At 40.8% G+C, this 12137-nt stretch overlaps 1 protein-coding gene and 1 long non-coding RNA gene across 8 annotated transcripts in view; one reads left to right on the forward strand and one right to left on the reverse strand.

Annotated features, from left to right (window-relative positions):
- Positions 1 to 12137, reverse strand: part of LOC115732035 (ABC transporter B family member 9-like) — a 57674-nt gene that overhangs the window by 33240 nt on the left and 12297 nt on the right. For 2 of the 7 annotated variants that reach the window (XM_048285214.1, XM_048285215.1), the window contains exons 4-11: positions 3280 to 3455; positions 2937 to 3158; positions 2591 to 2829; positions 1962 to 2487; positions 1478 to 1751; positions 712 to 1387; positions 353 to 581; positions 1 to 267 (exon numbers count right to left, since the gene is read on the reverse strand). The exons of 2 other annotated variants lie outside the window; for them this stretch is intronic. In XM_048285214.1, the coding sequence (XP_048141171.1) occupies positions 1 to 267; positions 353 to 581; positions 712 to 1387; positions 1478 to 1751; positions 1962 to 2487; positions 2591 to 2829; positions 2937 to 3158; positions 3280 to 3455 (2609 nt within the window). 3 more of the 7 variants (XM_048285213.1, XM_048285212.1, XM_030691444.2) reach the window with 3 other exon arrangements.
- LOC125316563 overlaps positions 245 to 12137 on the forward strand; it is a 16626-nt gene continuing 4733 nt past the window's right edge. Inside the window, exons 1-2 of the long non-coding RNA XR_007199691.1 lie at positions 245 to 313; positions 9269 to 9276. This is a non-coding gene — a long non-coding RNA (uncharacterized LOC125316563). The remainder of the gene's footprint in view (positions 314 to 9268; positions 9277 to 12137) is intronic.

Consider the following 12137-nt stretch of genomic DNA (forward strand, 5'->3'; position numbering starts at 1 on the left):
CTTGAAAACTTCTGAAAAGGTTGCTTTCCCATGTTGCACCAGTATAGCTCCAATGTAGAACAAGAACGCATTTACACAGTAGAGCGCACAGAAGGAGAAGCCAAATCCGATCCCGCTCACAACCCCAAGCCGGACACCCTGCTCCTTTGGGCCTTGACATTTCTCTTCATACAAGTCCATCACCTTTTTCTCGGCGCAAAAGGACGCCACTGTCCTGATGCTACCGACCGCATCATTCGCCACTTGACTAGCTTCCTCATACTTCTCCTGTAACGTGGGAATAAAGAAAGTGTCATGTGAAATCATATGTAAAGTGTAAAGAATAGGGAACAGTTTGAACCAGCGGACAGACCTTGGCATCTGCACTGAAACCCTTCAGGAATTTCGCTTGGACAAATCCTTGAGCGAGTATCAAAGGTGACACTGCAAGAACTATGAGAGCCAACATCCAGTTTGCTATGAATGCTATGAGCAATCCCGCTGTAACTGTTGCCATATTTTGGACAATCAGAGCTAATGCGTCGCCAACTAGACTCCGCACCGTTGATGCATCAGTGGACAATCTCGCACCAACTGCACCACTGCAGAGTTTAAAAGAAAGAGATTGTTAGCACCTTTCATGGTGCATAACCTTTGAATTTACCTGAGTACATTAGCATTAAACATGCTAATACGTTGAAAGGGCAAAGTATAAAGATAAATCTAGCATACCTTGAGTTAGCAGGATCATCGAACCAACTGATTTGTTGGTGTACAACCTTCTGAAAACTCAAATAACGTATCCTTCGAATTAACTTGCCACCAGCAATTCCAAACAAGTAGTTCTGACACGGCACGACTACTAGAGTGATGCATCCCATACCGATGTAAACGAGCGCCCAGAAATTGGAGTCTTTCTTTAGTTGGTCCGGAGGTTCATAAAACATTTTGATAGAAGAAGACAGCAAGAGCCCGAATATCGGAAACACCACTCCATGTACCAAGGCTGCAAGGGATGCGAGAACCAGAACCGGCAACTCGGGCCTGTTCAAATATGCAAGACGTCTGATGGATACACTCTGACGCTTCTCTTTGTCCAGTTCAGTTCTCTCATATTGTTCCTCCTCTCCACCCACCTCGACGAGATTAATTGGACCAGGAACACCATAGCCGAGAGCAAAAGAGTGGCGGCTTCCTGATGAACCTCTGCTTATAGATTTCCTCATGGATGGTCTACCGGATGAGTTTTTGCTAAAGGTTCTAACCAGTGGCTTGTCGGCTTCAAAATTTGTACCCAGTTTCGTATCTACCTGGCCAAGTTTCTCTTCGTCGGCTTTGTTTCCTTCTTGCAAACGGACAAGCTGCGAGTAGCCCCCCTCAGGGTCCTGGATCAGCTCCTCATGAGTTCCTAAATGTTGGATTCGAGCATCTCAACATCAATTAGCTGTAAAAAAGAGATGATAAGAATATGTCGGATGAGGTTGAAGTATTAGTTTACCTTGCTCCACTATCTTGCCACGGTGCACAACTGCAATGGTGTCCGCAGTTCTGATAGTTGTCAAGCGATGTGCGACTATAACAGTAGTTCGGTCCATCATGACATTCTCCAAGGCATCCTGAACGACTCGTTCAGATTCTGCATCAAGCGCACTTGTTGCTTCATCAAGGAGGAGGATTCTCGGGTTCTTTAGAATGGCCCTTGCGATGGCGATTCGCTGCTTTTGTCCGCCGGATAATTGTGCCCCATGCTCTCCTACCATTGTGTCAAGGCCCTACAGACACATTCGACCATCAGGATTATCCCCTCGAAACATCTAATTAGAAGTCAACATACGAGATATGAAAGTAACTAAAGACTTCTGTCAGTCTGCTTGATGGCTTTACTGATCGTGTTCGTGATTAGTGATTACTGAGACAAAGCATCAGATGAGAAATTTCAATCATGAGTGGTATACTATGATAAATCAAAAGAACAGGGGTACCTTCGGCAGCTTGTCGACAAATTTTGCAGCATTGGCAAGTTGAATCGCTTTTCTGATTTCCTCTTCGGTTGCGTTTTCCTTTCCATAGGCTATGTTCTCTCTTATTGTTGTTAAAAACAAGACAGGTTCCTGACCAACTAATCCAATTTTCTCCCTGATCCATTTAAGCTGAAGCTCCTTCAAATTGACGCCATCGATGAGTACTTCACCAGAATCAGGATCATAGAACCTCTCGAGCAAGCTGATGACTGTGGATTTCCCACTGCCACTTTGACCGACCAGAGCTGCAGTTTGGCCGCTTGGGACTGTCAAAGAAAATCCAGCAAAGATTTGCACGTCTGGCCTTGCCGGGTACCTAAAATGAACATCCCTAAGCTCAATGTTGCCTTTTATATCATCCAATATCCTTCCAGAGATGTCATAGGAGTCGATAAGTGGTTTTCGATCAATGGTCTCAAACATCTTGTACACTGCGGCTTGTCCCGATGCAAATGCATTTATGCAAGGCGATGTCTGGCCCAAGGACCTACAGACCAAGAAATGTCCATTCGAGAAAGATGAGAATTCTTCTGTAAATTTGCAAACTGATAAAAAGAGGAGATGGAAGAAAAAGAAAGCACAGCACTCACATTCCGCCGACCATAATGGCCATAATGACATTGATGATTTGCCCGCCATTGTATCCTTTCTCTATGATCAACTTGGATCCATACCACACGGCAAGTCCGTAAGTGCTGAACACGATTAACAGGACAACTCCAAGCCCCATGCCGGACACAAGCCCTTGTTTAACACTGGCTTTATATGCAACTTCCAGCTTGCTGTCATATTTTCCTATCGCTCTCTTTTCACCCGTGAAGGATGCAACCTAGCGATGGAAAAGAAAGAAGATCAAAATTTGGACAAGAAGAAAACCCTTGCAATACCTAATTGCATTATAAGGTTTCAACGTTTATAAATCTCTCTACTACTTACCGTTCTAATCGCCCCAACAGTCTGCTCCACAACATTTCCAGCTGCTGCATAGGCAACCTGCCCTTGACTCGACATTTTAGACATGATCAATGCCATGGAGCCTCCGGCAATAACGATGAGAGGAATGCAAGTGAGGAGAACCAAGGCTAGAAGCCATCCTTTTGTAAAAGCAACCGCGAAACCTCCTAAGAATGTCGCCAGTAGTTGTACAAACTTGCCAACCTACGAGTTACGAATGAAACTTCACGAGTCAGTTGTGGGCATATGACAATTACTTTCCTGATCATCATGCTTTTCCTGGCACAAATATGAAAAAAAGAGCAAGTGGCAGCCCTATCTCTACCTTTTCTCCCATTGCATCCTGAATGAGAATGGTGTCTCCTGACATCCTCCCAATGACCTCTCCGGTCGTCGTCTCGGTGTCAAAGAAGGCAATGTCCTGCCTTAGTATTGTCTTCAAGTATAAACCTCGAATCCGCGTCGCTTGCCTCTCTCCCGTGACCATCCAACAAGTTACCTCTGCAATGTATACAGCGATTAAGCCTTTAACTGCAGATCTTACGGAGAAGCTAGACAAGATACGAACAACAAAGAAGAAAGAAACAACCAAAGAATCCGAAACTAATTAATCATTACAGAGAATTTTCGGTGTCATGCTACATTCTATGTTACTGTCAGTAAATAAAAGTCTGGCTGGACCTGAACAACATGGATAGACACAGAAACCAGCATCAAACAGGACATAACTTTCTTTTGAGTCCCCATTTATGCAATCAGTAGAAAAACCAGAGGACATGACCAAGTATAGACAAACTCAAGCATAGTAATGTTAAAGAAAGTTGCGAAGACAGAATCCGATTGCACTTACGGAGAAAAGAAGCAACTCCAGTGCCGAGAGCCAAGTACAAAAACAAGACGGCCACCTGAAAGTCCCAAAAGGTATGATCATTAGTAACATAAACTAGCATACACAGGAAAGGAGGACTTTTCGGGCATCTCTACGGCGGCATCCTGCTCAGGATGGTGCATAGAGTTAGAAAATGTGGATATCGACTTGACCGCGACGGAAAATCAGAACCTTTCCTTCTCATCGCAAGTGAAATCTAAACAGAAAAGAGGGCAGGTCTGCTTTCACCACTGGCCAATTTAGGTACCAAGTTTGTCTAATTAGTAAATGAGTGCTACTAGCCAATCAGCCAAACAAATGACTAAGTTAAGTCAAACCAGAACAGAACTTGGTTAGCATAAAATTCACTGAATGAGATGTTTTCCTCCATTAACTGGTTCTCTTTCCTTTTCCTTATAAAACCCAACAAAGTGCGGAACATAGAAAGAGTCACATGGTTCTCCTCACGTTCATCTATGTCACAACTAGAGAATTTAACAGGGAAAATGAGATCTTGCAAGGTTCCCCTTGAAACCCAGAAAGGTACCGATCCCGATTTCGAGTGCTAAACACAACATGCGTATACCTTTGAGACTTCCTTAACGACGTGGTCGCGGTCGGAGGAGCCGAAAGAGTTGATGAGCTTCCCAAATATGAGGGTCATGAGAGGCTGCGCGAGCCCGCTGGCGACGGCGGAGATGGTGCCGACCACCATGAAAATTACATCGAGGCGGTCCGCGAAGGCAAACAGCTTGAAGAAGGACACCTTCTGGTCCTTCCCATTGTTTCCACCACCGCCACCTTCTGGCTGCTCCGACCTTTTCTTGTCTTCGTCCATGGTCTTGTCACAGTCTGTTCCTCTGGAAAAGTAAAATGAGAAAAAATGAATGGCCCTATAATGAAGATCAACAAAGCAAAGGAATGTGGCAATGCCAATGAGAAACCGGCAAAAGAACCGGAGCTACGCCGGAACAAGCGAAACGAAAAGACAAGGTTCTCTTGTTCCTCTATCTTGCCTATAGAGACAAGAACATGAACAAAGAAATGCCGAATTCACCGGCGACCGACCTGCCGGATTGCTGTGTTGAGAGAGAGAGAGAGAGAGAGAGAGACGTACCAAGATCACAAGCGGACAGCGGACAAGAGACGTACCAAGATCACAAGCGGACAGAGAGAGAGAGAGAGAGAGAGAGAGAGAGAGAGAGGAGTTCCTGGTTTCTGTTTCTGAGAAAAGAACCAGGAAGAGGTTGATGCAGATAAAGAAGGTTGAAGCTCCATGGATTCATATATATAGGGAAAGTGATTTTCCAGATGGGGAAGTTGTTCATGTGGTGTCTATTCTTAGCCAGTGACGACGTCGACGGTCACGCGGCGGGGGGTCTCCCAGAAGGTAGAGACAAACTTAAGGAGTGGCACACTTCATCTTCTAGAAGGGTTGACCCCTGTAAAAATGCCCTATAGTGTTGACCCTTTTTTCTTTTTTTTTTTTTTTTATCCTTCTAGCTTTTTTTTTTTTTTTTCGGAATGTTTTTCTTCTAGATGAGAAGCCCCAAAATAGCGCAAGGGCTCTCCTTTCTTTTGAACATGGAGAGAGGAATCCGATTTCGCTTCTAGAAGACTGCCCTCTAGGTGATGATAACGTTTTTGCTAGCATAATTACATTTTCCCTAAATGATAAGCGAAACTCGATTTCAATTTTGTTTTTATTTGGGGAATGATTATTAGATGCTGTAAAATGCCATACAAGTCTCATGAATTGGATAAGTCCAAGCCCTCAATTTTATGCTGGTAATCTTAATTCAAAACAGTTTAGCGGCAACTAATGAGATTTGAACGGGGGGTAGCCTCCGACTCTTGAATTGGGAATCCCTCGATGCCCCTCCCAACCAATTTTGGCGAGTTGCGAAATCGAATATGAGGGTCTATGGTTTTTTCCGGTGACAAAACACATTCATCTATTTTCTACGTTCCATTCAAAGTTACAATGTTATCTTACCCTCTAATTATCTTGTTGCATTTCCCATGCAATTTTAGTTTGGTTTTTGACAGATTAAAGAGAACATAGAACCTCGTATGTTTCAAAGGAAGTAATTGCTCATGTTTTATATCTTGGCATTCATCTCTTCCAAATGCGCACCCTCGAAGTTTATCAAATGAATGCAAAGGAAGGCTCCGGTTGTTTAGTGAAAAATAAATTATTTGGAACAAAAAAAAATTCATCACAGACATAAAAAAATTATACATGATAATTGAAAATTTTTCATTGTCTAATTATTTCAAGAGACACAATCTATTATTTTTATGAAAATATATTTCGGATCATTCGTTTTTCGAGAAACATACGTAGCCAAAATGATTGACTTGATACTCTAAATTTCTTATGTGGCACTAACTTCAACGTAGGGGTTTAAAAGATGAAAGGATGACAATACTTATTGCAGTTTGATATTGTTGTGTGATAAGAAAATCCTGAAAAAGGGAAAAGAGAAAAGAAAGAAAATCTTTCCATGTTAGGTGACATTGTTTGGGTTGGAACTCGATCAAAGGAGCAATTCTCAAATCCTCGAGATTTCGATAGGTTAGTGAAAGTATAAATTTCGATCACTCATCGAAAACCTTCGAAAGACGCACGCACGACGTGTTTGTACAAGAAGTAAAATAAAATGCCTTACGGCAGCCACAACTTCATAATAATCCCACAAGGCTTTCGCGTAATTCCCTTTGGATTGAGCCGGCATCCATTACGGTTATCGTTCGGTTCGAAGAATCTCCGTCCTAGAACTACACGTGGGATTTTTAGCTCGCGCAGCCCCTCTCCCATATGCATAATGAGGATGAATAATTAGGGGGAGCAAGATGGATCGACCAAAATAGGAATCACCCAAACCAGATCGATTATTTTTTATTTAGCTATTTATTTATTAAATCTAAGCCTAATAATCTACCGGTTTATTTTTTTTGTACTGCTTGGATCGATCGCTCAAGAGACCTTTAATCCTGTCGGTCAAGCCTGAAGAAGCAAAAAGTCGGGAAACGAAGCGGAGGACAGGCTTCATCTTATCTTTTCCGTGGGGTCCGCAGCTGTCGTCTCCCATTGATGGCAGGCAGTGGCCCTATACCAGAAAAAGAGGTCTTGTCGTTTCTCCTCAAGAAGGGCCAATGCACTGGAAATCGGTGACGTCATTGAGTGCGTCACTCGCTCTCTGCGGCAATTAATTGGCGGAATGAATCGGGGAGGGACGGACAGAGCAGAGCGCGTGGAGAACGCGACCGGATGTCAACGGGTCGCCGATCCGAAGCTCGAAGCGACGGCGAAGGGGGGTCAAACTCGCGTTGACGCACGAGTAACCTTGAACGTCATCGATGACCTCTAAGGATGATATCCACTGATTTCGACCCAAAAAAAAGAAAAGCTGTCTTGACGATGGTTTTGACTAGCGACGAAACACACCTCATTTAGGTTTTAATTTAAAGAGCTGATACCGCGAAAAACTTCAAATTGATGCACATATGATAAATTTTCTTGACCCATAAGAGAGAATGGACTCCATACCCAAAAGAGGCCATTCGTTTTCCGCCTAACCCTAATGCCCTCACTCCAAGAGCGAGTAGCCCTTCATGAAATAGCAACGGAGGCGTGAGCAGCAAAGTCTCTTCTACTGTTCCCGACCCTCATCCGAGAGAGAGAAAGAGGGGGGATGAGCTTCCTTAAATTGAGAGATGAGTTAACAATGCTAATAGTTTTGTTTACCCTATATTTTGATTGATATCTGAGAGTCATTGAAATCATAATAGTGAATCAAGTTTCATATTAGGATCCGGAACCATGAATAGATAAGGGCAGCATAATTTACCGTAAACCATTTTTTTAACCACAAAAAATTCTAAATCGGTACTCCTTTGACAAATTTGTCCTAAACTGGTACACTTATGACAAATTTAACCTCCGTTAATTTTCGTTAAATTTTATCGTCAAATTGCTAATTTGGATTACACGTGACAATTGTTGAATGTACGCGTTTGAAGGTTTTTACTCTCTATTTATCACAGATGTATTAATTTGAGATTTTTCGTGATATTAATCCAATTTAACGGAAACTAACGGAAGATAAATTTGTCATATGTGTACCAATTTGAGGTTTTTTGTGGTCAAAATATTTAATTTAGGGTAAATTTGTCACAAATGTACCAGTTTGGGGTTTTTGGTAGTCAAAAAAAGTTTATGGTAAATTTATCACGGATGTATTAGTTTGAGGGTTTTTTGTGATGAAAAAATAATTTAGAGTAAATTTATTATAGCTATACCAGTTTGAAATTTTTCATGAAATTAACCCTAATTTAAATTGAAATTTGTTTTTTGAATTACAAGTTTATTAAGTCTTATCATGTACCATTCAGTATCAAGATACATCTGATTAATTATCTAGGCATTCCGTGAAATTTTGCGCATGTAGATCTATCGATCGGGAAAAAGGAAAACACGCTCGAGGATGACTAGTAGTTGCCAAAAAAAAATTTGTCATTGATCATGAATTTATGGATATCGCGGTCACACAGCCATCTCTAAGTACATACATTTATATAGTTGAGTTAGCTTGAGATGTTTCTCTAATGTTGAAAAGGCCAATAGAAGATTAGGTCAGCAGGCGCTATTTAAGAACTTTATTTACATGTTAGTTAATTATTTATTTATTTACTCATCATTAGTCAATTAACAATTTGAGACCCTGAACATGAAACTTTAGATGATGATGATAGATCGAGCTACATTAAAGTCATTCTCACTTCTTTAAAAATTTCAATTTACATATCCTCAAAATTTGAAAGACACATTATTGGAATGTGAAGAGAGAGAGAGAGAGAGAGAGAGAGAGATTTCGATGTTGTTGTTGATGCCCCCTCACTACCGGCGTCACCCCCGCTCCCTCACAGAGCTTGCTGCTCCCCGTCATGAGAGCTCAAGCATCGTGACAAAGTTCGCAGACAAGATCCGATCCTAATGGGCTCGGGCGGCGATCATCTAAGGTTGGCAACGATTGGGATGGCGGGGCTAGGTTATGTTGGGTACGGTTCATATTTTTCATTGACAGGAAAGTACAGGAGTCGGGGGCTGCCTCGGCAGGAGTTGCAAGAGGCAACACCTCAAAAAAGCTAGAGAGTTTTTTGTAATTTGAACGCGTATTTTATTTGTAATTTGAATTTTGACTTATGAATAGCTATTTTTATATATAATCTTTTTATCTTATAATTGAAAGCCGTAACAGAAACAAAACGATTTTTATACACAAGTGAGAATGTTAGGAAGATCACAAGTTGATATGAAAAGACGAAACCCAAGATTGAATCTCGTGACCACTCTCCATCCATCCCCAACCACTCTTACCACCCCGAACGAACACGTGGACTGGCTTCGGAATGTGAAGGCTCACTCAAAGTCTGCGTTGAGGTGTGAACGTGAAGGATGTGGGAGGAGGAATCTTGATGACCCAAAAACGTCATTGATGACCTTTTTACGTAGGTTTCTCCGGTCTAGGACGATTCAGCCGGTCGGCATTCTTTTAATTATACTTTGGGCTAGCAAAAGAACACCAAAAATGTGCAAAATTTGGACAAAAAATCCTAAACATATATAGCACTTTCGTCAATTCAGTCGTTAATCTTTTAATTTTGCTAATCGAATCCTAAACATTTAAAGTTTTGCCAATTAAATCAATCTGGCCAAGTTTGGCCGGAAATTATTGACGTCAACGTCGGCCGTTCTACCATGCATTTTTAATAATATTATTATATTTTTTTTCGAATTTTATATTTTTGTTTGTTTACTTATTCTTTTATTTTTCATTTTTTTTCTTTTGTTTTCCTCTTCGCTTTTTTCCTTTTCTTTTTCTCTCCGCCGGCCATCATCAGGCCTCATCAATGGCCGGTGGAGGTCGCCGCCCTTGTTGGATCTAGCAAGGGTTGCCTTCGCCCCGAATTAGGCGCAGGGCTGACCTAACACAATCTAGCAAGGGCTAACCTCACCCAATCCAGCAAAGGTTGCCCTCGTCCGAGGACCTCTACCATTGCCGATGATGCCAAAGCATTCGTTGTAAACCAATAAATTCATCGAGAGACCTTCGATCAGCAAGAGAGTTGTCGATATCGGTAGGCAAGTTGACACCGAGACAACCAATAGATTACTCAACAATCGAGAGATGTTTTAGATGATTTCCTTTAACGTTTGTTGATCTTTCAAGGTGTCTATTATTCAGATACCTAAGAAGATGAACGAATTTAAGTCCAAGTTTTTAAAAGTCTTAAGTGTATTGTAGTTCTCAAGGGTCAAAGTTCAAGTATCTATGTGTCTTTAATGTTTGGGTAATATCAATATATTTAATGCTTAGTCTACTTCCTATGCTTGAAGGGTTGTTCTATGCTCATCTATATAAGCATGTTATGATGAATAAAAAAATCAAATTTTTTTATTCATAACTTATTTGAGCCTTTGGCTTAAGAAGAAGAATGATTTCTTGTTTTGCTCTTTTTTCTTGGGTAAATTCCCAAGTGATGAGTGACCTATTCATTTAAGTTCTCACTCGTGTTACCTCCTTCTTCTCTATACTCTCTCTTGGCGTTAGACGAGACCCAACGATGGCCGATGGAGGGAAAAAGGGGAAAAAAAAAAAAAGCAAAGAAGGGAAACTGAAGAAAGGAATAAAAGGAAAAAAAAACTTCAAAAAAATATTAAAATTGTCCTCGTTAGGGCCGGTCATGTCACGTAAGACAACCGGCCTCCACGTGAGCGATTTCCGATCGAAATTAGCCGAACAGAGTCGACTGGAAAAATGTGAAAAGGTTTGCCATGAAACACCAACCCAACTCTCCGGTAGTCTTCTAATTTCCGTTCCCAATATAGATGGATTAATATACTGTCTATAATCTTATAATAGGGCCTCACATAGCAAAAACATTGTTGAGGGAAATCCATATATGACATAACAACAATGTAAAAACTAGGTATCATTTAAGCCAAAAAAAGCTTTGTTTAACATTTATTAGAAAGTAAAAATTATTTTATTTTTGTTTACCTGCCAATAAACAGGAACCTTTTTTTTTTTTTTTGGAGAAAATATACAGTAACTTACCTACTAATATTTGTATGTGGTAAAGTATTCCAAATTTTCCAACCAAAAAAAAAAAAAGAAATGTTCCAAATTTTAAAAAAGTTAAATGTGTATCCCACAAAAGTCGGTTTAAAAAAATTACCAAAAAGTATAACAAAAATAGATCCAAACAGGCTCCAAATAGTTTTGTTTCAACTTGTAAACATGCATATGGGACATTGCAAAGGAAAATGAATCAGTTGTAGACCTTGTTGGCCTATGAATCTGCTATATCTTGAAAACGAATCGTTTGTCGAACGCCGCACATTTTCAGAGTAAAATGAATTTGGATTTGATGGGAAAATTTTCAGTAGGATTTTGCTAGCATAACAATTTTTTTTTTTTTTTTTTTTGTGACTGTGAGAATAACAACAGGGCCACAAATTCTTGACGGAGTGGACCCCACAATAATTTTTATTTATTTCTTATTTATTTATTGTGTCGCACAATATGCTGTCAATTCTACCGGTAGATAAAAAAAAAAGAACTGTCATATAAGCATATTCTTTTTTCGCTATTATTGATCGAATTAACTATCGTATTCGAAAGCGGGCATCGCTTTGGGATCTGAAATGGATTGTACTAATTATTGTCCATTGAACCCTCTTTTTGATCCCACGAAACATGTGGACCGACTGCGATGAGTTGAATTAGGGCGGTGATCATGTTGAATCGAAGTTCCATTAGGTTGTCTGGCCGATGGCGGTTTCATGCCCACATTAGCTGGTGGCTTACACTACATTTGGCCCATTCTATTTCCAAGCTCATATGGGCAATTCATTCATTTAACTTGTCATGACAAGCAAGTCTTTATTAGGTAATTAAACTTTAGTGTCTATGAAATATCTCAATAGGTTAAGGTAAGTCGCGGGTCAAAACCCAATTGGGCGGGCTTGAATATGAAATTTATTGCGAGTCTAGAGAACCAAACGTGTGTCATGAGTCCGATGAATGCGCATGACTCCTTTCTTCAACCATTAGACAAGGGGCCATGGTTTTTAAAAGCCCTTGCTTGATACCTTCCGTAGTATCTCAACAAATCTCAACCATCGTTACGTTAGCGGTAATAGCCGCCGATTGTGCATGCTGGCACTGCGAGTACCGGATGGACTGATACGTGGACAGCTAGAATAGGATCGAACCGTGACGGACGCATTAGAAACATTTGAAAGC

The sequence above is a fragment of the Rhodamnia argentea genome, chromosome 9 (assembly GCF_020921035.1).
Source record: "Rhodamnia argentea isolate NSW1041297 chromosome 9, ASM2092103v1, whole genome shotgun sequence".
Lineage (NCBI taxonomy): Eukaryota > Viridiplantae > Streptophyta > Magnoliopsida > Myrtales > Myrtaceae > Rhodamnia > Rhodamnia argentea.